Source organism: Lichenostomus cassidix, chromosome 2 (genome assembly GCF_008360975.1).
Source record: "Lichenostomus cassidix isolate B80296 chromosome 2, HeHo_3.0, whole genome shotgun sequence".
NCBI classification, from domain to species: Eukaryota; Metazoa; Chordata; class Aves; order Passeriformes; family Meliphagidae; genus Lichenostomus; species Lichenostomus cassidix.
Window position 1 is genome coordinate 132,179,546 of NC_139482.1, and position 26,678 is coordinate 132,206,223.

General features: G+C 33.9%; 1 protein-coding gene across 13 annotated transcripts in view; it reads left to right on the forward strand.

Annotated features, from left to right (window-relative positions):
* RIMS2 (regulating synaptic membrane exocytosis 2) overlaps nt 1–26,678 on the forward strand; it is a 448,647-nt gene that overhangs the window by 244,267 nt on the left and 177,702 nt on the right. For 7 of the 13 annotated variants that reach the window (XM_085053372.1, XM_085053378.1, XM_085053373.1 and 4 more), the window contains 5 exons: nt 4,350–4,397; nt 11,839–11,969; nt 14,696–14,867; nt 15,432–15,585; nt 23,059–23,085. In XM_085053372.1, coding sequence (XP_084909498.1) covers nt 4,350–4,397; nt 11,839–11,969; nt 14,696–14,867; nt 15,432–15,585; nt 23,059–23,085 — 532 coding nt within the window. The remainder of the gene's footprint in view (nt 1–4,349; nt 4,398–11,838; nt 11,970–14,695; nt 14,868–15,431; nt 15,586–23,058; nt 23,086–26,678) is intronic. The other 6 variants (XM_085053374.1, XM_085053380.1, XM_085053377.1 and 3 more) reach the window with 2 other exon arrangements.

A 26,678-nucleotide genomic window follows, 5' to 3' on the forward strand; every position in this document is an offset into this window, starting at 1 on the left:
GATCCAAATAGAGCCACATAGAACTGACTTTCTCACTTTCTCAGTTTCAGAGCAAAATCTCCATGAGTTTAAGATTAGGATTTTTTAGTGAAGATAGTAAGTATTTTGATTTAGTGGTTTGATAGGATATACCTGAAGTTTGAGGTATAGAATCATAGTATTGGGAAATTTTGAGGTATATTCTAATTTATTGAGAATAACAGAAATCCAAAGGTTTTATTTCTCAAAATGGCATATAAACTCAGTGTTTAACTCAAGAAGGGATAATTCCTATTTTTGTTTATTTTTTTATTGTTTCAATATATAAATGCCTATTCTAAAAAGTTTAATTCCATCTAAGGAAACTAAATGATGTTAAGAGACATTCAAAGATCTTTCCTATTTTTTTTGTACTTCCTGCAATTACATACAATACTCCCTACTACATATTATCTCTGTTTCCCTCAGAGAACAGCTGATGTCTATCTGAGAGTACAAAGCTCCAGCTGAGTGGAACTAAAGTCAGAAATATTCTGTAACTCTCTAAAGTCGCAATCTAGACACCTAAGATTAGTAGAGAGTTTGAAATTTTGGATGTTTCTTTTATCTTACCAGCTAAAAAAACATTGGATACAGTTATATTTCACATAAATCATGATAAGGGCACAACCTAGCTTCTGCTGCTGGTGGGTCAAGACTTTGGGAGGCAAGTACTAAACTCTTTGCTTTGTGAGCAAAGGTGGCTGTCATAGTGTCTGAAGATGCTCTGGATAAGTAGCAACATGGGATCTAACTGGGCACATTGAAACGTATAGGCTAATATGCATTTTTAGAAATAGAGTATTTTAAGGGAATTGAAGTATTCTACAGGAACAGTATTTACAAAATAATTGAGGTAGTTTGTTTTTGATCTAAAATTTAAAGTTAGTTTTGAAAAATTAAAAATTTTGTGACATCATATTTGAGGGTTTATGTGTCTTGAAGGTAGTCTGATGAATAGTTTTTCCTTCACTCTAATATTTGGGTTTATAATTTTAAAATTTTTAAAAGTTTTGAAACTTTGGAAGAGTTAGTGAAAAAAATCCTTTTTGTAAAGTTGGAGAAATTTTGAAAAATTAGAATGGAGATGAGATTTTCTAATTTTGGACCTTTAACAAAGGTGAAGTAATAGGGTAAAACTGAATTTTAAAAATCTCCTCAAGTTACAAGAAATATTTTAGTTTGAACACTACAAAATGGATGTGCTTCAGTATTTTGGTTATGTTTTAATCAGCTCTTTTCTAACAGAACAGTCGATGGATCACATGTTCATTCAAAATAGCTGAGTAAGTTGGAAAAGAAAGGAAGTACTAAATTCTGAATGTAGTTGTGAATGTTCTTTGTATGGTGAGTGCCTAGATGGGAGAATAACTACAGAACCTGGCAGTAAATGAGGACAGGATGCTGTTCTTTGTGGAGGTGGTAGGTCAAAGACATTCTGAGTGATGGGGGCTGAATTCAGACAGGTTTGATGAATCTGAGGCAACAGATGCAAGGCAAGATTTTGGAAGTGTTTTCTGAATTTTCTATGCCTTTGGACAATAGCATGTAGTCCTGAAGGGTTGCTGTTAGCGCAGTTGTGGTTACTGTGAAATATAGGCAGTGAAATCCAAGGGCTGTGGGCAGAAGTGGTGATACAACAGTTCAGATGGAGGTCTGAAGTATTTGAATGAATACCTGAATATAGGCTTTCTTATTAAGACAGTGCAATAGATCCTTAAAGGATTTTTATATATTAATAGTATTTTGGAATCTATTTCTTTATGTTCAGAGTGGTTTTGACCGGTTTAGCTGCAGTAATGTCTCTAGTATTCAGGGATGTCTTTCTCTGTCTGTTCAGTCTTCCATGTTTTCCTCTGTCCTGGCATTGGTCTGTGTAACTGTTTTTTTCTGTGGAGGTTACAGTGTCAGTCCAGAGCTGTCTAATAGGATGGACCACAAAGTAAACCCTTTCACATAGACAGGGAATTTTCTTTACATTAATAATTATTCTGCCTGAGTACAGATTTAATTGAACAAATTATGTGCAACTACAGTAAACTATTGTGTATTATAACTTACTAAGGTATTCTCTGCATTACATTTTATGGCACTTTTTATTCATGTTGTTCTTTCAGGGGAGTATCTGACTGTTACTGCAATTATAGTTTTTTATTATTTGCTTTGTCTGGTTCCTGTTTCTGTGTTTTGTCACTGAGTTGTTTTTCGTTTAATATAGTTTTGCAAAAGTCAAAAGCATTCTTTGTATGTTGGTGTTCTTAGCTTCATTACTGCATTTTTGGCTACTTTTTGATGCTGCATGAAAAGTATAACTTGAAATGCTTCTCCAATAGTTAGGTTTAGGGAATAATAGCATAACTATAAGACCATGTAAATGGATACCAGTACAAAATCACAGAATTTAATTTTTGTACTGGTGGAAATTCTGACAGAAAAAGGGATGTAATTTATAAAATTAATCTATTTCCCTGTACACCTGAACTACATAACCACTTCAGTAGATTTTCCGTACATATTCAGTTTATAAAGCAATTAAAATACAGTTATATTAATTATAGTTGTAATATCTGCAGCATACTAGAAAGCCTTTATTGTACATTATGAAGGGTGTATACGTCAGCGCATTGAGGGGATAAGATCAAGTACAACATATGCTTCCCCTCCTCTTTTCACATGTTCTTTTTCCTTGTCTTCCTCCCCTTTATTCCTCTATACAATTAAATTGCTGTTGCTGTAACATCAAAACATGGAAAGTTCTAGATAGTGAACATGATGTGTTGATTTTCTTTCATTACCAAGGCAGAATATGACAGGTGAGGACCCTTGGTGCATGGTGGGAGAGATTCTGTCCCTCTTAGGATTGCAATATCCTGTGATAATTTATTTTTCCCATGTAAAATGGAGCAGAAGCAAGCTGAAGATCTACTTTTATTGTGAGTAGGTCACATTCTGACACCCCAACACTGTGCTCTGCAGTCCTGCCCATGCAGAGTGGCAGGTAGAGTGCAGCTGCTGCACCTTGCAGAGCACAGGGAGCACATCAGACAAAACCTGTGATCCAGACTGTCAAATTTTCTTATATATTCTCTTTGATGTAAGAGCAGATTACTTCACACATTTTATGGAACAGATTTCTCCAGCATCTGTGAATGCCAAATAAGCAAGGAAGGTGACAGAAGCATCATCACACTGCCTATTTCCATGCTTTGGGTACATTTCTAATAGAAGTGAATACTGAGTAGTAGCTTCTTTCTATAATTTTGAATTAGATCAATAATCTCAGGAAATGTGAGCAGAGGTAAAGAATATTCCAATCTGTCAAATGGCTGTGATTGTTGTCACCTACTCCATGCTCCTGTTCTCCTACTCACTGGCCCTCTCATGTATCAACATATACTCCTTTTCCTGTCCATGCCCCATACTCTGTACCAATTCTGTGCCACTCATTAGCTTCCTAAACTGAAGGTGGAGAGTGGTTGCTTGGAATTTGCAGCTAGTCCAGGAATTTGTGTTGCTTGTACTTGATGTAGTCTTGATAGAGCCACTGGAGGCCACAAGCTTGTATGTAGTCTAGTGTGTTACAGCATAAAATTATGTTATTAATGCATCTATATGTGCAGTTTCCTAAATGCTCTAGATCCCATTTCATGCAAGGGTTTTCTGTGTATACCATATGTCATTTCTGTCATGATTGCTTGAGAATTGAAATACATAGATTGTACCTTCCCCCCTGTAATGCTAATACTAGAGAGCACTAACTGTCTTTTCATTGTTTTAAAAGTATTTAGGAGGACTTTTCACAGACATGCCTCTTAAAGTTGAAAAATAGAGAAAACCTGTTATTTTACTCACATTCCGAAGTAATCAAAGCTGTCAGTGCGTGAACTGTACTTGTTTCTCTCTAAATATGCATGCACTGTCTTCCTGGAAGACATGATCAAGCTTAACTTATGTTTCCAACCCCACTTTTAAATCACACTTTGCCTACCTGTTCTTTCTGTTACATGTTATTTCTAAATCTATTGTAAATGTTGTCTATAGACTTTCAGAGGGAAATCCTTGCTCCTGGGGAATCAGTGGTAAAATTCCTGCTGACTTCTCTAAGGCAAGAATTTCCACCACAAGATTTTGTTATGATTTGATAACAGATTTGCAGATTTAATTTATGCATTGCATTAAAATACTTTGTGTTAGATAAATATGTTGTTGGTGTAAAGCTCTGTTTAAAGTAATAGTTATGTGTCTTTGTTTTTACTTTTGGTCTTTTAGTTTCCAGCGTGTTGTCCTTTTTGGTTTTGTTTTATTGCTTTTTCTTTAATTTTGCTTACCAGAGCCAAAGCCTTAGTAGAAGAACAACGCCTTTTGTTCCTAGGGTTCAGGTAAAGACTTCGTCTGCCTGACAGAAACTAAAGTTGTGGGTTTTTCTTTTGTTTGTTATGGAAAATGCATAGTAGGAAAACGTTACATTATGGTCCGTTTTCCCATATTTTGAGTGTGTTGCTTTAAACCATATTAACAACTTTCATGTCATCTTGTGAGCAGCTTGTAAAATTCTGCATGGGGGTTAAAATATTAAATTGAAATTTAAAGAGACAACTAGTTTTGTTTGCTGTCTGCCCATTATTAAACTTATACAGGTTTCAATAGTGATGATGGCTATGCATCCCACATACAAAATTTGTGTATTGTTTAAGCAATAAATAACTTTGTGCTTGAGGTCATTATATAAAGATTGTCTCTTTAAATAATTCATTGTCATGACTTAACACATGTTTTTTTGCATTTTCCACATAATAGTAACGCCTTGAGTAGAAGATGGGCAAAAAATTTGTACCCTGTTTAAATAAAAAAATTTATTGTTTGTGAAACTTGGTTCTTGCATTTTTAAGTACATCAAAACAACCCAAACACTACTTGAATAAAAAATAAATTCTGCCATTGTCTAACTGAATTTATTTAGCTTTGATATTCTTTTTAGGTACAAGTTGTTTGCCCTTTTTTCATTAGGAAGCTCCTAAGGTACTATAGATTAACACAAAAGTAGGTTTTACTAATATGTTACAATGCTTATCTTGCTTTGCTGCATGTTTTTCTGGTTTTTTTGTAACTAGAATATTACCTGATTTTCTTACAAAATATCTTTATGGGGATGTTAATCTTTTGTGTGGCAGCTTTATAAAGGTTTCTCTTATTTGACCAATTGATCAAGACATAAAGGATGATCTAAGTGATCAGAAAGGGATGAATGAATTTCATTATGAAATGGAAAAGAGATCATATAGATAAAAATTTATAAAAGAAATCTAAATAAGATTGTAAATAAGACATCAAATACAAGTCATATTGGATAAAGTACAATTTTTTTCATCACATAGCATTCTCAAAAATATTCCTTACAACCACTTAAATATAAATTCAAAATTGAAAAATTCTAAAGAAAAAGAGAGATTCTAAAACAATGCATTGATTGTATGATTTAAAGTTAATATATTATGTACTATTGACGTAAACTGGCTTTGTATGAAAAATTTAAAACATCCTTTAATATGATTAAGAAAGTTGGATTCTGCTCGTGGTAATAAAATCAGAGGTGTACAATCACAAGTTGTCAAGTAGTTCATAGAGGTAAATATTACATATGACATAAGTAGTTTTTTAGTATTTATTTTCTTCTTATCTATGTGCTAAATAAATTAAAAGTTATATGAGAGTTGATTGTTCAATTTAAAAAGGAAATCTCTGCCTGAAACCTGCATGTTTAATGAAATACTGTAATGTAGAAATAACATGTAGTAGTTCCTTATTTTAATCGCATTATACAAAATAAAGACATAGACATAAAAATTCTCTGTTCTACTTATACTAATATCATCTAATTAAAAAAGAAACAACAAAACCAAACCTTTGCTCAAATGATCATGGTATTCATTTGAGAAAAGTCATGCTTGATAGAAAATATCTAAGAAGAGGTGAAAATGTGTAAAGGCTTGCTTGCTCACCCTCTGGATGGATTATTTTTATATTGTAGATAAGAATTGTCTTTAGCCCCAGTTTTGTCTCTACAAAATGCCTGTGGAGTCCCTTTGGACCTCTCTAACAGTTTTCTTTTTCAGAACCTAGTAACAGTCAAAGCTAAACATAGGGGTTTTAACAAGAGTTCCTGAAGAACTCAAAATTATGACCTTCGCAAAATCTTTACAACTAGTCAGAAACAAGAAGTTGTCCTTCTCACCACTTTGAGTCATGGTGATAGTTTAAAAAAGTTTAATGTTAGATATATTTACCATGTAGGCTGCAGAAAGGAGTTCTCCAGTGGTCTTCAAACAAGGGTATTAGGAACAGTCCAACAGCAGTGAACTCTGGTTACTTTTTTGGCATGACAAATTCACTAAATCAGAACTCTGAGCTGCTGTTTACGGTTGTCAGGAAGTATACATTTCATTGTAGGCTGTGGTATAGCTGTGTCTGTAGACTTCCTTACAAGAATCAGGATCTCCCAGCATTTTGTTTATACTTATTTGTTTCATTGCTCTCAACAGGAAATGCATTCTTGCTTTTTATTCTTGCTTGCATCTTCTTTACTTGTTAGTCTGAAATTGATCCTTTCTGGCAAAAGTTCCTTTTCCACACTTCTCTCCATATCATTCCATTCATTTTCTAGCTCACTGGATGATTTCATAGAGCCATCCTTATTTTATTGGAAAGAAAAACACTCTATTTATTTTTTTTACTTTCATAAGCCCTTCTGAGCTTTTACTAATTCTACAGTACTTGGAAAAGTCCATCTTTATTTCCTGAACTTTAGATTCAGTTTAGCCTACCAGCAATTTACTGACTTGCAGAATGATACTTTATAAATCTTGGTAGGGAAAAATCTGTTTTTAAACTTGTGTTTTCTGTGCTGTATCTCTTGTTTACTTGGCAAAGCCCCTTTTGAAGCAGAGTTGCCCTTTGGTTTTTTCTAAGTTCAAAGATTTCAACCTTTGTTTTGACTTTAATACAGAACATCAATGTATTTGATCACGTATAAAAATATATACATGGGAAAGCCACTAAAAGAAGAAATTTTAAATAGATATCTAGATTAGGGCAGCGTAAATGCTTCCATAATTTTCCGGCCTTCATATACTACAAACTTCCATTTGACAGCCTTTTCTTGTAGTTGTTCAAGCATATCAGACAGCAGCTGAAGCAGAGAGCAATAGTAGTTTGATTTAGCAACCCTTAGTACTCAGGATTTGTTAGAGGAATGTTTAATAACATCCAAAACTTACCTCAGCTATGCCAAAGACATCACCACCTCAGGGCAGTTTCAGCATCTACATAAGCTTAAGTCCAATAAAATGATTACTGAAAATATTTTTAAAAATAAACTGAGAATTTTTTCAACAACAGATCCTACTGGTATATCTCTTGTTTCAGAATAATGTGAGAAAGAAAAGTAGTATCTCATTTTTAAATAATAATAAACATAATAAACATCTTCTATGTAGGTTACATAGAAAAATTATAATGAGCAACAGAAGAAAAAAAATGCCTGGCCAGCTGTCTCTAAAAGCCAGTAATGTTTGAGTAGGTTGTGGTGGTAAAAATCAAGCTGTAGGGCAGATGGTCTCTCCCAGTGGAACAAGTTTTATCTCTTTTTCATGCGATTCATGAAGTAACCCTTATGTAACAAAGAAAAAAGAAAAAGGAAAAGAAAAAAATTGTAGCATAGGATTTAAAACTTCAAATATTCTGTTTCTAAATCTAAGTTATGACTGAAGGTATATTATGCCTGTATGTGCTGTAGATAAAACCGTATTAGAATTGCATAGTAGAGCAAACAATCAAACATTCATGAGACAGGAGTATAGGATGTACAACAATATCTAGATTTTCCTTAGCTGGTTCCCTTATGCATGTGTATTAGAGTAGGGAATCTTGTATGTGATTACTTCTTTTCTAGAACTCTGACCTTAGTCAGTGCTCTAAAACTTTTAGTGAAGATGAGATCTAATAGAAAAAAAAGATGAAATCTAGTAAACTGAATTTGTGTCCTTAATTTATAAAACTTACGCTAACTTCAAATGAGTTTGAGGTGCCTTGAGGAAGAGCTTTCACTTGTACCATTGAATAAAAGATTTAAATGCCTCAATACCTGCAGTGAGTGTTCAACCCAAATAAAGACACTTAACCCCATTAACTCTATTTGAAACTTGGGCTACTCCAGAGGGTGAGTTGATTCTCTCTCTGGAGGCAGCTTCTACTGAGGTTACAGAGGACCAACCTTACACATTCTGTGATTCTGTGAAACAGGAATGCTGGATATACTGAATACCTCCATCCTCACTTCTCAGAATGCAACACCTGCAGTCAGCTTTTATATACTGTTGTCTGTGTAGGAAACTTATTCCAGAAACAGGACCAGTTCTGTTTAAATCCTGTTTAAATCCTGTTTAGACTGAAGAGGTTGAACCTGTGTCTCGAAAGAGTGCCTTTATCATTAAGCTATTCCACATCCCTTTCTTCTCTGGATGACGAAGTCTCGTCTGAAGCTGAGATACTGTTTGGCTGGGAATATATGTGTGTGGTGTTCTCAAAGCAAGCTTAAGTTTAGCATAGTAGGTTCCAGACCTGATACCCAAAATTAATATTGCTCTTGTATTAGACCACTACTGGTTAAAAACCAGAAAGAATGAAACTGTGATCGGACCTTCATCTCTGTTACCTCCAATCATCTGAGTGCAGGACAGTTCCTGTTTCCTGCACTCTGTGTGGCAGATATTCCTACCTGGAAGCCTGTCTCAAGGAGTGCAAAAGGTGCACCACTCTGTGAGTAACAGACCATCTCACAATATCAGGATGCATTGAATTTAGATGCCTGTTTGCCTGAATGTAGGTCACAGCAGAAGCTTAATAAAGCATTAAGTGCATGTCTGGCTAGTGAAGGAGCCCAGGGAAGGAAAGTATATGAGCATGTGTGGAGCTAATTAGTCTCCAGGACTTCAAAGCAAAGTGGGAAGGTCTTCAGAAATTATTCAAGTTGGATCACTATCTAAGTGAATTGTAGATGCCTACATCCTAAGTAATCTAGATAAACAAGTTCTATTCAAGTTGGCTTTTTTACAGGTGTTAGTCTCCACATTAGCATCAGCCAGCATTTTTTCTGTAGTGTATTTTATGTGTTGTTGGTTTAGCTTTCTCTTTCCTGCATTTAGATAAGGATTACTTTGTTGAATTTTCTTAGATGTTCTAAGCTTTTAAAAGTGTGTGTGTAAAAACTCTTGTTAGATTTTCATTCATCCCAGTCCCTCTTTCAACATATTTTGTGCCAGTTAGCATGGCTAGTTCATTTGTCACCTCATACCATTTCTCTCATTCAGTCTGTTTTTGCCCCTCTGATAATCTCTAGTCCCTGACATTAGTGGTTCCATTCTTCCTGTGTTTCATCAAGAAGTATCCTGTATATTTTAGTTTGACCATAATTATAAAGCAGTTTTTTATTTGTCCCTTCTTCCTTCTTCTAATCCCATGAGAGTGCAGTACCATTCTCCCCTCTGTGGGCTTCTTTGACCATTCTGTGACAGTTTCTTCCTTCTTCTTGCATCCTAGTCAAACGACTGCTTGGGTTTCAAGTACTTGTGCTGTGTACTGGAGTGTGATCACAGTCTGAACACGGGAAGAGGGAGAGCTTTCTGGTCTTTCTGACTCCTGACTTTTCCTGTAAAAAGCCAAATTCAAGGGAATTACAGGGAAAATACGCCCATTATGTACAAGTTTTTCAAATTTTTTTTTTTAAAGATCAAGAGAAAAGTTGATACAAGTAATGCAAATTTTGAGCTCTTGTTCCAAACTACAGTTAAAATGTCTCAAGGAGCTGGTGTTAGATGATTTCCATTTCTGCTTAGAGTACTTCTTTAAATATTTGTCTGATATTTCATGTAAAAATTCAGTCTGAAACAAATATAGTGAAGAAATATTTAGCTTAAATATGAACACTCCATTCTGGATGTGTTTTTGGCACCTATATCTAGATTATGTCACATTCATCAGTCACAGTTTGTGATAGTGTCTGTATCACAAATATATTGCATTATTTTAAAGCAAGCATCCTTTTACCCAAAAAGCAAATTAACAATATTATCTTCAGTGCTATTCCCCTTGGGATGTGGGACTAGCCAAGTCTGTCTTTTGCTTGAGGACTCCCAAGAAAGCCTGCAGGTGGATACATTTAGTGTCAAAAGCATTTAAGTTGACTTGCACTTCAGAGGTCATTAAAGCTGTACTGTTGGTACAAAGCTTTCTGCTTTTGATCTGTAGCTGGATGGAGATAGCTAGAAATACAGATAAGTCTCAGTTTAGAAAAAATACTGTCAAGGCCCTGGTCTGCAGGAACGTAGGAACAACATCTAAAATTCACACACAGATGAGTAGCCACAAAGCCCTCTATTACTACCAGAAACCTATAAAGTCTGTAGCAGGGCCAAAGAGGTGATAATACAGGACAAGTATCCCATTTTTAACGTTCTTTCAGACACTTGGTTGGGGACTACAGGAATTGCAAGATCTGAAGCAGTGGAGAAGGAAGAAGTACACGGCCACCAATGATTGAGTTGGCGTGTCTTAGTGTAATCTCACTTAGTGAAGTATTAGGAATGGCAGACAGCTAAATCTGCCCCTGTATGGGTTAAAAGTCTTGAGAATCACATCAAGACCTTTCTTTAGGAGACTGAAATGCTGAAGATGAGGAGCTATGATAGCAGGTGAAAACCCTGTCTCTGAAATTATGTGAAATGATCTCCACAGAAAGTGCACTTTCCCCTGTTTATGTCTACCTTAGCTAGGGTGTATTCATGCCTAAAGGTGTATTGCCTGGTCAGGTGTGCAGCTGGGAATTATCCTCTCTGATTCCCTTAAGTTCAGGCAGGGTCACTGTTTTCTTTAAATGTCCTAGTTAGTCCCATCTCAGGCAAAGTCCTCATGAAGAGAGCCTCCTCAGTAAGCTGTAGTTAGTGATACTGTAGTGCTACCGACATGTAATGGCTCCCTGGCTATTTGGAAGGCTTTCTTTTGTCCTAACTGCACCATTTCCCCCTTCCACAGTGACTGCTCTAAAGTAGGTATAGCCCTTTCTTGACTGATGTATTTGCAGTCATAGAATTCAAACTGAAATAGCTAAATAGCAGGTTGTTATGACTGTAGTGAAAAAGAATAGCAAATCAGACTGGTTTACAATAATTTCTGAGACTGGTTAACAATAATTTCTACAAATGAATAATGGTGGTTTTTATCTTGTTACTGAGTTGGAATATGAAGAGGGTTGGACTACTAACTTCCTCCCTCTCTTAGCATTTCTTATATGGGCTTATATGATTTCAGAGTTAGTCTATATATGTTGAAAAACATTTAGTGATACGAAATAATTGTGGGTTTATCCCATAGTCTCTTTAGCACAACAGGAGACGAAAAATTAATTAATTCGTTCATTGTGCATAAATTTCTCAGAAATGTATATATATGAATACCATACATTAGTAATGCGAGTAATAAAATATAAGGGAGAATAATCCTAACCAGAGCACCATGTGAAAAACAATTAGTGTGACATAAAGTACTTACTGTGCAGGGTTTTTAAAAAAGTGTAACTCCTGGTACATACTGAAACTATTACAAATATTAACTTATTTTTATTCTTTGTTATAAATGCAAAGTAGAATACAATATTTTCTGTTTGAGTAACCGATATAAATTGAAGCTTATGAGCAAAATTCTTTGCAAGGATTAATATACTACTTCATTGTAGAAATGAGTTCACTAATTAATATTTTCTCCCTACAGATAAAACTGTGGTATGACAAGGTTGGTCATCAGTTAATAGTGACCATACTGGGAGCAAAGGATCTTCCTTCAAGGGAAGATGGGAGGCCAAGGAATCCTTATGTTAAAATTTACTTTCTTCCTGACAGAAGGTAGGGTGTACACAAAGCCAAGGAATATTTGAATTAGTCTGATACTCATGTGACATGCACAGCTGAGTTTGTTGGTCATATTTACGTGGAAAAAAGCTTACAGTTTTGAGTTCCTGTATTGAACATGCTATGTAACAACAAGGTGTCTTTGACCACTAAGCACAAACTTGCTTTCCGTGGCCATATGATAAAATACTGAGTAGAAAATAAAAAGTAAACATATGTCTTTGCATGGGGATCTGTTATTGGCAAAGAATGTTGTTAGTGTTTTGTAATGCCTTTAATTCCTATGACAGTTATTCTTGTCTAGAACAAAAAAAAATGCTACCGAGTTGGGTTCAAAATTTCTGGATTGATGAGTCCTGCATTTTGGTTTGCCCCACCTTGATTTATTTATACAATAAAGCAGGAACAGATTTTGCATCTGAAACCCTCGGAGTACTTATCGCAATACACGTGAATTAAAGCTGAGGAGGACTCAGCTGAGGTTTCCCATATGCACTTTGAAAACTTCCCATAAAGCACAGGATTCATATTCATCTGGATGGTATTACTTACACAATTAGGGAAAATTAAACTCTAGTAGGACCCCTATTCCTGAATAGCTCCTTCACTTCTTATTCCATGATCTTCTGTCATTTCAATTTAGGTGTTGGAAAGAACAGCAAAAGAGATAATGTGTTCTCCAGTTGATTTTTTTAGTTGATGTTTACTCAGATTGTGTCACTAGGGGAACATGTTTAGCTTTATTTTATAATGTACTAACCAAATAATTCAAAGCTTTAATGTGACTCATAATAACAAAGATCAGCGGATTGCTGAATCTGTAAAATAGGATGTAACTTGTATGTTTACTTCCTTTGCTCTTCCTAATAGCTAAGCTGGGAAGATGCTATCTCCCTTACCATTTGATTTCAGCAAGAATTAAAGCTGTTTAGTATTTTGGAAGACATTGCTTTTCCACTTTCATTGTATACCATATGTTGACATGCAATTTCAGTGTGACTACCTAATTTGCTGTGTCATTGATGATGAAATGTTTTTCGATAGATTTTCTTGGGTTCACCAATATTTAAACTGTGGGTTTAGATCTCTAGTTTATTCAAACTACTGTAATGTGTTTGTAGCTGCTGAAGCTGTGCTAAACTGAGAATCAGGTCTGTTTAAATTATCTTACCTGCTTTTTCAAGATTAATAAGCAATTAATAAGCTAACAAAAGAGTCTGTGTTCACACTGTTTTACAGTGTAAAATGTGATAATTAAAAAATATACTGACATAAATTTTATTAATCTATAATGGTATTTCTCATTTATGGGAAGTATTCAGAACTTTTTCTTTAGTTGTTTTATGTGTTTATTATCAGCAATTTGTCTTATAGAATTGCAGGTTTTTTCTGATGTGGAAATTTATTTTCCCTTCCTTAGATTTAAAAGCTCAGTAAGCAACAGTATATTTCTTGTTAGCAGAAGGAAACATGCTAGAGGTAAAATACACTTAAGTAAGTCAAGCATTTAATTGGATGAAGACGCTGAATTCTCTTTGATTAAAGAAATTTCACTGAAAAATGTTGTGCAATATAACCTAGTTCACAAGAGTAATTAATTCTTCAGTATAATAGAAATAAGTTTATTTCTTTTTTAACAGTGTGTCTAAAAATAGAATTTCTTAGGTAATATCTAAATCCAGCTTCTAAGTAACAGTTCAGAGATACAATGACTTTATTAGAGTCGCAAGTATTAACGAGCAGACTGTATCTGCATTGCCTATTAAAAAATCCTCATAAATTAGTATGGCAGCTTGCATTATGCAGCAATCAGCAGGTTTAAAATAAGCATTGTTATGAGAACTCTCGTCAGTATTCTCAGTAGGAGGAGTGTGGGTGTTTTCCAGCAAAAATTGTTTCAATCAGAAAATATTAATTTGTTCAAGTAGAAATATTCTGCAAAAGGCACTGGTTTCAATAACACCCTGGAGCCAGAGCCAAGGCTACCAGGGTAAACTTGCATGGAGACCTCACCTGTTAGTGGAAGTCCACCTTCAACCTGGGTGATTCATTGGAGTGATCAAAGGATTTGGGAAGCTGCTTTGAGAACCCTGTTCATTCCAGCCTTGCTGGAAAAGAGCATGTACCTCATTTTTGGGGCCTCTGGTTTCCCAGGTGGAGCTGGAGCCCTTAGTCAGGAAATCCCTGCACTGCCCCCAGCTCCCTGACCATTCCTTCATGTGGGCCAGCTGCTCCTTCCTGCTCCGCAGTTGGAGTCAGCCACTGTAGGACTGGAAGGAAGCTTGAGTGAACCAGCTGGCTCATTTTTCTGAAATGCAGGTTTTTGCTATGCTCAATATTGTCTGTATATTTGTTTTACTGTCAGACTTTGCCTTGTGGAAACCCATTACAGAAGTACATTTTGCTTTAGAAAATGCTGTTTCCAAAATAAAAGAAAATATACCCAAAACCATATTAAAAAAATTGTAGGTTTTGGGAAACATCTTAAAATTGGAATTGGCACATAAACTTGAAATCACTTAACCTTTTAAATATGAACTTATGAATTATCTTCAATATATGCACTGACCCTTATAATAAAGGAAAATTCCTGATGTAAATTATAGTACCCATGATCCTACAAACTGAACTGCTGATATAAGATATCCTATTTCCCATTATAAACTTATTGCAGTGTAATGGTGTTTTGAACATATTTAATATTTAACTGTTTTTTTCAGTGATAAAAATAAAAGAAGAACGAAAACAGTAAAGAAAACATTGGAACCTAAGTGGAATCAGACATTTATTTATTCTCCAGTTCATCGGAGAGAGTTTAGAGAACGAATGTTAGAAATCACTCTTTGGGACCAAGCACGAGTTCGAGAGGAAGAAAGTGAATTTTTAGGAGAGGTATACAAGTATTGGTAGTTACTATAGAAATACAGTTGCTCACATACTCATGTGTAGATACAGTATTTTTTAAAAAATTACTAACAATGCAAAAAGCAAAAAACTATTTTTAATTATTTTATTTATTCTTTCATTTAGTAGTAAACAAATAATGATCTTGCACATATCACATAACCCTGATATGAGATTCTTTCTGTTTGTTCTTTTTTAGTAACAGCATGAACATGGTTTCTCAGTTTCTAATTGTTCATTAAAATCCATATTATCCATAGTTACATTTTACCTTTGCAAAAACTTTGCAGTGTCACTCATTAACCTTCTACAAGGTATTTGAATGCTGTAAATGTTGTCATGAGGTAATAAAGTTTTTGTGTAAGATTTTTGGTATAAACAGTGTTGTAAAAGGCACAAGATATTCTTGCATATTAAAGCAAGATTTTTATATGACTTCAGACAAACTCCTTAGCTATAAGAAAATGATAGAATAAAATTTATGAATATACCTATTTTAAAATATTCTGTCATGTAATGCTTTCCTACTTTTAACCATGTTTTCTTTTTTAGATTCTTATTGAGTTAGAGACAGCATTACTAGATGATGAACCTCACTGGTACAAACTTCAAACACATGATGTCTCTTCATTGCCACTTCCCCATCCCTCACCATATTTGCCACGCAGACAGCTCCATGGCGAGAGTCCCACACGGAGGTTACAAAGTAGGTTGTTCATTTTGCACACTGTGTATAGTTCATTTGAATTAATGCGTAATAAAATATATTACATTCTTGCAAATGGAAAACTGACAATATTTTTATGTCAAGTTCTAGCTGTTATGAATTAGGTAATTTGTGATTACTGATGAGAGTCTGACAAGCTGCAAATGGTATCAACCACTGTGTATTACACCATTTTTTCCTTATGAGACAACTCAGTTCAGATCCTCAGCTTGAGTAAATTATTTTGGTCTTTTGCAACATGCTCTTTTTTTATCATGAACCACTGCCTTTTCTATTACGTTCATAATTTCATTGTTTAAGCAAAAATGAATGTGCTGGACTCTCTAGCTCATACAGGGGGTTTTACCTGTATATAACATCATATATAGATAAATTAATATCATGGCCTGCTGCCTTGCTTTGATACTATTTTATGTGGCTTAGATTCACAAATGGAATTTCTGTAAAAATTCTATATTGTAGAGCTTGTTATACTTGATCCATAGTAGGTTGATGTTATCAGTAGATATTTTGAAAACAGCATATATCAAATATGGTATTAAAAATAGGTACATAATAAGACAGTAAAGGGGGAAATTTGGTTCTTTAATACTTCATGGTTTCTCTTGTTTAACTGTTCATTACTGCCAGTGATTTAAAGCTCCTCTTCACTGAATAAATTTTATATAATACCAGTTGGCAGTTACATAAAAAACCTCAACAAACCAAATCAACCAACCAAATTAATAAAACCCCCAAAACCCAAAAGACTTACTACCACCACAAAAACAACAAAACAAAACCAAACCCCCAAAACAAATTTAAAAAACCCAATGCAAAAGAACTTCAACAACCCAAACCCAATTTCTAAGGGTTTTTTTGAGTTTCTTTGAGTCTTAGTGTATGTGCATAATTATCACACAGACTCATAGAAACCTATGTGTGTAGTAATGCAAACAAGCTTGGATATTTCATACGTTCTATGTAGAGTCTTTATTAAATAACCCATTGTATACAAGTATTTCAAGCAGTTGATCTGTTTTGCTTCTGTCACTGGATGGTGAAAAGGATTAAAATGCTCCATATCATAATATTCTGAGATAGATGCACTATCAGAGACTTATACTGCATAGCCTTGAAGTTGTAAGATTATACTTGTCCACAAAAGGAGGAAAGAAGTGATAGTTTAAAGGTAAGGAGTTCTATTGCAATTCAGTCCTCTTCAGTCTTCTTGTATGCCATGACTGTTAAGTAAAGTTTTAAAATTATTTTTCTTATATGGTTTATGCAATCTTTTAACATATTTTAAGAAGTTAAATTTCTATGTACAACTATTTTTACAGACCAGTTGGACTCTTTGCATGTAGAGTTAGTGAAATTCTAGTTTTCAGTGAATATGCAGTCCTGCAAACAAACCCTGTTTATCTATCAGAATTTTTGTATGTGCAATAAATAACTACCATTAAGAATGAATTTACACTTTATTTTTTAATATAGTTATGCTTTACTAATGAGCTGTTGAATGACATTGACTCAAAATCTGAAAGTAATTAAGTTTTTTCATGTAGTAATACTAATTTGTACTAATGCTAGTAGGTAATAAAAATAACTAATAAATACTAATACTAATAATATGCTCAACTGAACAATTTTATATGCTTGTCTGAAAATACAGAGGAAAGGACGTAGCAAAACTTCAGTTTGGTGAAATACTAAGATTTGGTATAGAAGTCTTGCTTTTCAGTGAAGATGGTTTAGCCTGACTGTTCCCAGAGCACTAGTCTGTCAGCCTCAGGTTCTAAAATCTTGAATCAAACATGCAGCTTCAGATCTTCACTGTTATTGCTGGAGAATTCACATACTTCTACACTAAATTATCCTATTTCCATTTGTACAAAGATAGGGATCCCATAAAGAAAGATTTTCTCTGGATGCCTAGGAATATATTCATGTCTTGAATCTTTGCATATCATAAATAATGTTCAGTTTAAACAGATAGTTTTAAATATATGGAACAAAGTCTCCTGGAATTAAAGTCCTTCTTTTCTGGGGTCTGAAAAGGTATACAGTTGGAAATTTAGCAGCTGATCCAAGTTCAACGATGGCAGCAGAATTCATTTAGCAATGAAAAAATACAGTTTATTTTTATTGCTGTCACATCTCTGAAATGGAAATAAAAGAACTTCTTGGTGTCCAAAGAGGTGCTGGAATATCCTATTGAGAGATCAGTACTCAGTGGACAGGGCTGTAAACATTGCAGTGTAAGTTGGCCAAGCCTGAAACAGGCATTGTGCCAGATGGCCTCCAAAAAAAGCTCTTCCCAATCTAAATGTCATCACCAAGGGACTGGGGAAGGGCAGACTGCACACCTTATGACTGCCTTCACTAAGTAAAATATTTATACTGTATTAATAACATATAGAAGTCTGGGGGTTTTACTTTTTTTTTTTTAAGGTTTCAAAAGGATATGAAGTCAAACAATATATTAGTTTCTTGTGTCTGAAGATGTTTTTGTATCTTTCAATAACATTCTTGTATATGTGAAACAGAAGATATTTTCCAGTGGCACATTATGACAATGTGAAAAAAATCTCTAGAATGAAGACAAGGCAGGTCTAGCAAGTTTGTCTATGTTTTTCAAAGCACTTCTTAGAACATGTACTGGGCTGTTATTAAGCAGGCTGATTTCAATTTTTGGGGCTGCAACATCTGAGCAGTTCAGTCCTCCTACATTTTGTTCATTTCTGTGATGCATCTATGCATAGAATTAGTGAGTACAATATGAAAGACTTTACTGAAAACCCCCAAAAATTGTTAGTGTGAGAAATGACAGGAGAGATATTTTGAATTACAAGATTGTTTGTTGTTTGTATAAATACAAATTACACATCTAAGCCTTTTTATCTTCATGATTGCCAAGTAGCAATAAACACATATATTTCAAGACAATACTTAAATGTTACCTTCTAAAGGGAGTTTAAAAGAACCACCTACACTTACCACTTCTATTCTCTTTTTAATATCACTGGATTGCAGTGTTCCTGAAGAAGAGCAGACTGTCAGCCCTGAAGAGTGAAGTTGTATTTACAGATTGCCAGTAGCAAAGCGCAAGCTTCCCACAGAGCCCCATATGCCATTTTTTTAGGAACCAGCTTTCAGAGACAGGAGCTTAGTTTCTACATATATTTATCTCTCAATATCTTTGAGTGGGCAGTGTGTTGTGGTACAGACTGATCTAAGTCAGCTGTCCACCTTCTCTTTCCCAGTCCTCTGATCCATACATTCCATTAACTTCTTAGTGATGAAGAATCGTTACCAGACTTTCTCTTTGTGTTTTCTGACAGACATCTACTTAGAAAGTGGAACTAATATAGAACATAGGATTATGACTTAGTAGCTCTTTCAGCTAATTATATTTCAGATTTTCATAAACTGATCCAATGAATATATTTTAAGCTTTTTCTTATGTGAAATGTGAGGTAACGGGTAGGTCTGTTTTACTTATTGTGCTCAACTTTTTAAGTGAATTTTTAAAATTACTTAGTTGTTAGGATCACTGGTGTGGAAGCTATTGTTAGTATTTCTATGTATTGAGAACTGATACAGAAATCAAGCAAGGTCTATACCATGGGATTGTGAATCAAAAACTGCTTCCTCTCCATGATCCCGGAATATAGAGATAGACATCAAATTGGATACAAGGCATTCTTATTCCATCTTTTGCAGTTATATTTGTGTAATGTGAGCATTTGTGCAATGTGAGCTGGTGTTGTTGAATTGAGGAAGAATGTGGGGTTATTGTTTATTTTGGAGAAGAACAATTTTTTTTAGTTTTATATTTACTCTGAATTTGTTTTAGAAGAAGATTTTGTTTTACTCCAAGTATTTTAAGACTTTCTCAATTACTTAGGATTGAAAAGTAGTTTGCACTAGTTTTCTAAGTCAGATTCTGCAGCTTTAAATTAGGCTGCCTCAATTATTATCTACAGGCCACAGAGAGTGCAATGTGCAATGTAGGTAACAGCTAGGTGTGCAAATGAGAAGAGATGTGAATACAGCACTAAACCCAGACATTTTCAGGTCTCTTGTTGCAGCAGAGGTCTGCACAGCAGCTGAAGGAGTATTTTTAAATGCCATGGGAATTCACAATATGGTTTGAAAAATAAAATTTTTCTATTTTGAGCATCCTCAGTAAGGGAAAAGTAATAAATCTATGGGAGATGAACTCTGTTGAGATCAAGATCTCAAAGATTTTAGAAATTACAGTGTTTGAAAATAATCATGTAGTATTCCAAAATGGTGTATTTTTCAAGAACTGAAGACCAGAAAAATAAATCAAAATGAAAATAAATGTAAATAAACAGACTGTTTTCCGTAAATTTCCTTTACAGTTTTTCTGTAAAGGGAATTTGGCTTTCATTACTTTTAGAATTAAATTCATCACTGACTCCATTCACTGAGTTTCATGATTCTTAAGGCCCATAAATCTGGAGGGAGAGAAATTACAGTAATGAGTATTTAATCACTGGGGACAAAATTTGAGTATAGTTATCTTCTAAGAAAATCTGCATATATCTATATGCAAAAATCTATATATAACATTTGTTTTTCAAATTTTATTTATTTTTTCAGATGGGAATAAAAAAATCTATAATGTATAAAGTTTTTGAATAGCATGAAAAGTTTTATCATCTTTTCAGCTGTGTACTTTGTACATTTTTCTATCAGACTGTATTTTCTGGTGCAATGCTGAGACCTTAACATGATAAAAATAGTTAAATCTGACTAGAAAAAAAACTTGATGGACTGAATTTAAAAATAAAGAAACCCATTGCTTAATAATTTTTGAAAACATTTTTAGGTAGACTTGTCATTGATGGGTGCTGATGATTTTTTTTTTTAATGTTCTGTGGCTCTACCATCAGATCAAGGAGGAATGTCATAACTGTTAATTTAATCCCTCTCTTCAATTATTTAAATGGTAAAGTTGTAAAGTCAATATTGTAGAACATCAAGATATACATTTTGTAGTACCAAAATCATTAAAGTTTAACAATAATTAATTACAAATATACCTGAAACTTTAACCTGTGAAATATGGGCCTCTGTGAAATGATGGCTAATCTTCTTCCACTGAAAGTTATTCACTTCCTTGGAGCTCTGGAGAGGCTCATTTTGGTGCAGAATCAGGATCTTGCTGTCTCAGCAATTTCCTATTAGTTTTTTGTGAGTATGGTAAGTCAGCACAATAATTTTCAATGAATGTCATTGAACCTTACTTGAGGAAATTATAATAATGCTGTTCACTAGTAGGTAAGTGAATTGTACTTAATGAAAACATGCATCAATGACTTTTTTCCAAATTATAATATGGAGCATTTTATGGTCAGTGGCACAGGCCATGATTAATTTATTATAGGAATTTTACCCTAAATAGCAAGAATGACAATTATTTTTCTCTTTCATGCTTCTTCCTTAGTTTTTCTCTTTCTTTTAATGGAGCACAGGCCTTGGGCATGTTATCTTTATATGCATGCATTGATATTTTGTTCACAGAATATGGATATATATATATACCAGTATTCTATTTATTGTGCATCTATTATTTATTATATTTTATTGTACATCTATGATTTATTAAATACTTTAATTAAAAGGTATTTAACATGATACAGGGATGTCTAAAAAGGCCTTAAACTATCAAAATATGTTTTTTTCTAATAAAAGAAACATATTATATTAATTTATTGACTTGTAATTAAACTACAAAAATACTAAAAAACCTGTTTTGCAGAATTTTAAGGGAATTATATAGTTTCTCTGGTTAGTTGATACAATAATGTTATTAAACTACTCTTCTGCTGTGTAATGAAGTTTTCAGATAGTTTTAATATTATTCTGACTGCCATATGCTATGACCATATAGAAACAAGCATTGCTTTCTTAGTCCTCAATCCTATTACAGTCTCACTATTTTTATATTCTTTTGCTCTTCAAGAAGCTCTATCCTTTTAAACATCTATCCAGCAGTTAAATTCAGAAAGCCCATAATTTTAAACTATATAAATAATTTCTAGACTGCATTAATAGATTTTTTGCTGGGGTTGTGGCACACTTGAAACTTTGGTGTTCGGGTAACACCTCATGTTGTTGGGGTAAACTAGGCAAAGTCTCTAAACTGCATTTTTCATAATTTTTTAGCCAAAAAGTGTCAATTTTAAATGAAATTCATAACTAGATGAGATTAGTACTAAGGAGTAAAAATGTTAGAGAAGTTACACAATAAATTACATCTAAAATGTTGTAAATGATGCTGAAAAAGCCCTTATATTAACTTTGAAATTATATCACCTAATGGAATTCTGGATCTGGGACATGAAAATATATTACATTTGTCAAAAACCCAAAGTTGAAAATATAGAGAGTTAGAAATTGTTAGTAGATAATTTACTGATCTGATCCACATATGAAAATAGTTAGTACCTGGATGTCAGAAAAAGTGTGACTTGCCAGAAGGTACTTAGTCATCCAATGAATCCATTAACATCACCAGTTGGCAAGAAATTGAAATTGAAATTTTTTCCTTGGCACTGTCACGTCATATCATCTGAGGTGCATCATTTACTCACAGACTGCCACTCTTTTCTATTTAACATGGTATCTGTGAGCTTTTCAACTGTAAGGAACAAAAATATGAGTTATTCTGGCTTGGTGGCTTCTTTGTATTACCATATGGAAGTCATATTTTGAGAATCTCCAAATGCTATTAATATTTCATGTTTCCAGAATTGTCCAGATGTTCACATGCTATTTTGCTCAGTTTAGAAAAAATTGGTATAATGAAAAGTTAAAATATATAAACCAGTCTGACTTAAGGAAAGCAGGTATTGCAAGTATTTAATCATTGAGCTCATATCAGAATTTTTAAATTCACTGATAACAACAGTATGTAGATAAGATTTTCATGTGTGTACATATTTACCAAATCAAGACCTAGCTGGAGTGAGAAGATTGACTGGCACATCACTTCTGAGTCTGTCAAATTTAAAGTAAAATTCAAAACTACATCTTGGGAAAGCTCTGCTAATGCTGCAATGCCAGCAGAAGCGTGCAATATTTTTAAGGGTAGCAGCTCATATTTTATGCCTAGTTGAATACAGATTTTGCTCTTAAAAAGTTAAACAGTTATAGTAAAAGAGTGCATTTGTATTTCAGAGTTGGAAATTACTGAAATTGCTCTACTAGGATCTCTATGGCTATTGCGTGTAACTATTGATCCAGAAGTGATTGACATTTTTGTGGTTTAATTTCTCTAAGCTGCTTGAGTTTTATTATTTTGAGGGAATGTGGCCTGTGGTATCAAATCTCTGTCAGCAGTTATAACAAAGTTTAAGGTTCTGATCATCCCTGTTACATGTGTTGATTCATGAATTTTTTCCCTGATGCTACTTCATTTCAATATTTGTTTTCCAGATAAAGGCTTATATTCATATAATTCAGGTAAAATTTTAGCATGCCAGAAATGCTTATTGCTTCCATATATGTGCAAAATTTAATTTAATATTTTATTGATGTGCTTTTGCTACCTATTGTGCAGATGCTAAATTGCATCAAAGTTCTTTGGCTTTTCTTGTCTGCTTTTTAGTAATAGGTCTTTTGTTGGCTTTCTTTCTCTATTCTTAACATCTCAGTATTGATATTTAAGCAATGTTGTAACACCATACTTGCTTTGCTTGCCTTTATTTTAGGTAGAGCTATGGTAGGAAAATTGTAGAGAGCTTTATTAACTATACTAGGAAAATGCTATTTTGCTTAAACTGTATTAAAAGTAATGCTATTATATTACAGCTGTTTGAGAACTAGTGTAAGTATTTTTAGAATGCAGACATGGGGTAAGTGAAGTACTGGCAAAATCAGTATTTACACTGATACATATTTTTACAGTTTCACGTTGATTTAAATCCCCCATTACAAATCCATATCTGAGAAATTTGCCTTAATTAAATATAAGTAAATTAATAATATGCAGTTTTTACAAACAAGTTTTGTAGTGCATTTCATATGGGACTTTTTGCAGTTTCTACAGTTTTAATTAGTGGAATCTCTTTGAGAATATGTTCAACTAATTATCTTTTAGTTATGTTTAAAAAATGAAACACATATTGTTATGAAAATAGATCCATACCATGGTGGAGAGAAACAAAGCCCCCTTTGAGCAGAACTTTCTTGAGAGTAGTACTAATAAAATCTGGTTTCCATTACATCTAATGTCAGTCTCCCATATTCCTTCTATTCCTTTCTGTCTTGAAATAATCCTGCATTCTTCTCTTGTTTTATGATATCTTCACATGGGAAGAGACCAAGTTTGCTGTACCATCTGTAGATTTGCACACGTAGATTAAACACAAATTTTAGCTTGATAAAGTTTCTTCTTGATTCTGAGTTGTGTCTCTCCCTTCTATCCACAACCATTTTCAAAGATCTGTAGAAACTTAATAGAATTTGATATTTATACTCTTCTGTCAGTGTAGATGAAATTGGTCAAAAACCTCTAAACCCCAACTATTATGTACAGGACTATAAAGTGACAGATTGACATGGAGACAGCAGGACTGCATGAGAAATTAGCTCACACTAAGAACCCTTGGGTACAGGCTGGATGAATATCAGAGAGCAAACTCTTAAAACAGTTGTTATGAGACTGTTTTGGGGTTGCTTATATGTCAGCTTTGAACATGGAAGAATTACGGGCAATGCTAAGTGACGTTAAGTGGTTGTGAAGGCCTTCTGTGAGCTCCAGGGAGGGAACTGCAAACATGCTTCACTACCCTTTGTTCCCCTAAGGAATCCACAAAACCTTGTAAAAGCTTCCTGCATTGTAAGGACAGAATTGGGAGCTTGGTCTGCTTTCTTTTTCCTTTTATCTTTTTTTTTTCTCCACCAGAAAAGTACAGAATTCCTTAGCCATAAATTTGGCACTTCCCTCTGTGTTTAGGCTGACTCACACTAATTTTATTTCTCATTCAATTCCCTGTCCTGGTTCTCTTTGATAATGATGTTGGTTGGTCATATGGGCTTTAGGATAGCTTTGAACCTCCTGTGTTAGTCTTCTCTTCAGGTCTTTCAGAAATATCTGTGGGGAATATATGAAGCACAGAAGGTATTTTGTACTATTTCCTCTGCATATATTAATAATAGCATGAAGAAAATCTGTGTTCCAACTTCAGTTGTCATGTGGAAGGTACAAGGTTTTTTAGAACCTTCCACAGATTTTGGTTGCTTAGTAAGAAAGTATTTATGTTTGCATATAGTTTCATTCATCTGGGAGAGTTCCAGTTATTTAGAACGTTGTTATGGCGGGAAATATGATTCTGGTGAAATAGAATAGAATAGAATAGAATAGAATAGAATAGGATAGAATGGGATGGAATGGAATGGAATGGAATGGAATAGAATAGAATAGAATAGAATATTTCAGTTGGCAGGGACCTACAACAATCATCTATAACAGCCCAACCATTCAGTGCTGACCAAAAGATAAACCATGTTATTTTATGCCTTGTCCAAATGCCTATTAAACATCAACAGGCTTGGGAAAACCAAAGAATATTCTGTAAACATTTTTTCAATGGTTTCCATATTATTTTTATTCAGAAGTTGTTAAAGCTTTCCATGGCCACCAACACTGCAGCCTATGAAAAGTTTACCAAAAAAACCCTTTCTTTCATGAAATTGAATGAAACACCTCATTTTTATCTTTACATTGTTGTTAGCCACGAGAATGAAAAATTGAAATGTAAAAAACTGCTGTATTATAAATTCCTTTTTCTGCCTAACAGAAAATAAAAATGCAAATAGTATGACATTAAAGTCCTTGCTAAATGGAAATTGAAAATAATGGTCCTAACGGTTTTTAGCTGATGGGGCTTTTCCCCAGCCCTGAAATGAAAGCTACATTGCAAGTGCTGTGAACTTCTACTTCTAGTGTGTACATATGTTTTCACAGAGTTGTCATGCTGGATGGGGTGGTAGCCTCAGAAGCATTGCAGGGAAGGAGTAGGTGGGTGTGGAAGGGCAGGAGGATGCCTGAACTTTGTCAAGTTCTGATGGAGAGGTTTTCCACTGTCCACAATGTAAGCTCTCCCTGGAAAAGTTTTATTGATAGGCTATTAAGGCTATTAAACCCCAACTTGCTAAAGAAAATAAGAATATATATTTTGATTTGGGGTCATGCTGAATTAAGGCATTTTTATAAGGGTTAAAGTAGCATGGGGTCTATTTTGCCTTCAGTCTGTAACTGTAATAATTGTTAATCTGGGTGGAAGGCATTTGAAAGTCTGTATTTATGATCTGTTACTGCCCAACTTTTAGGCAAAAGGGGAATAATATCTGCAGTAAAGTTTTATAAATAAGCTACATACTAGTCAAATGGCATTAAAGAAAAAGTCAGCTATAGGCAAACCATTTCCACCAATGCATTTATTTAATGCATCCAGTGTCCTGGGATATAAAGTTTTTACTGAATTCTGAATTTATGTTAGAATGGATTTAAACTCCTTGCTCTTTATTTTAGAGCCATATTTTATAATGTGTATGTCAAAGAGTTCATGATATTTGCTAAATACAAAATAACAGTTTCATACACAATATTAATTATTATTAATTATTATTAATTATTATTAATTATTATTAATTATTATTAATTATTATTAATTATTATTAATTATTATTAATTATTATTATGTAGTATTTTGAAAAAACATGGCTAAGGTGGGACAGATGCCTAAATCTTCACATATACATTGTCAATAAGTTAAAAAGAAAATTACCTTCTGAAAGTAATATACGGCAGATGAAATTACTGTTGCAAAAATTCTAAGAAATATTAAACTAATCTGCCAGCAATTGTACTGCCATTTCAAATACTCGTTTCAATAAAAGGTTTTGACCTGTACACTTTCTAGTTTGTTCAATTTCTGAAGTTAATGGAAGGTGTTTTAAATATGTATCATCTGATTCACTTGCAGAAGTTATGTATTCCAGGCAGTAGTTCTTGACATTACATATTTATTGACATGCTTTCCTTCCTCCAT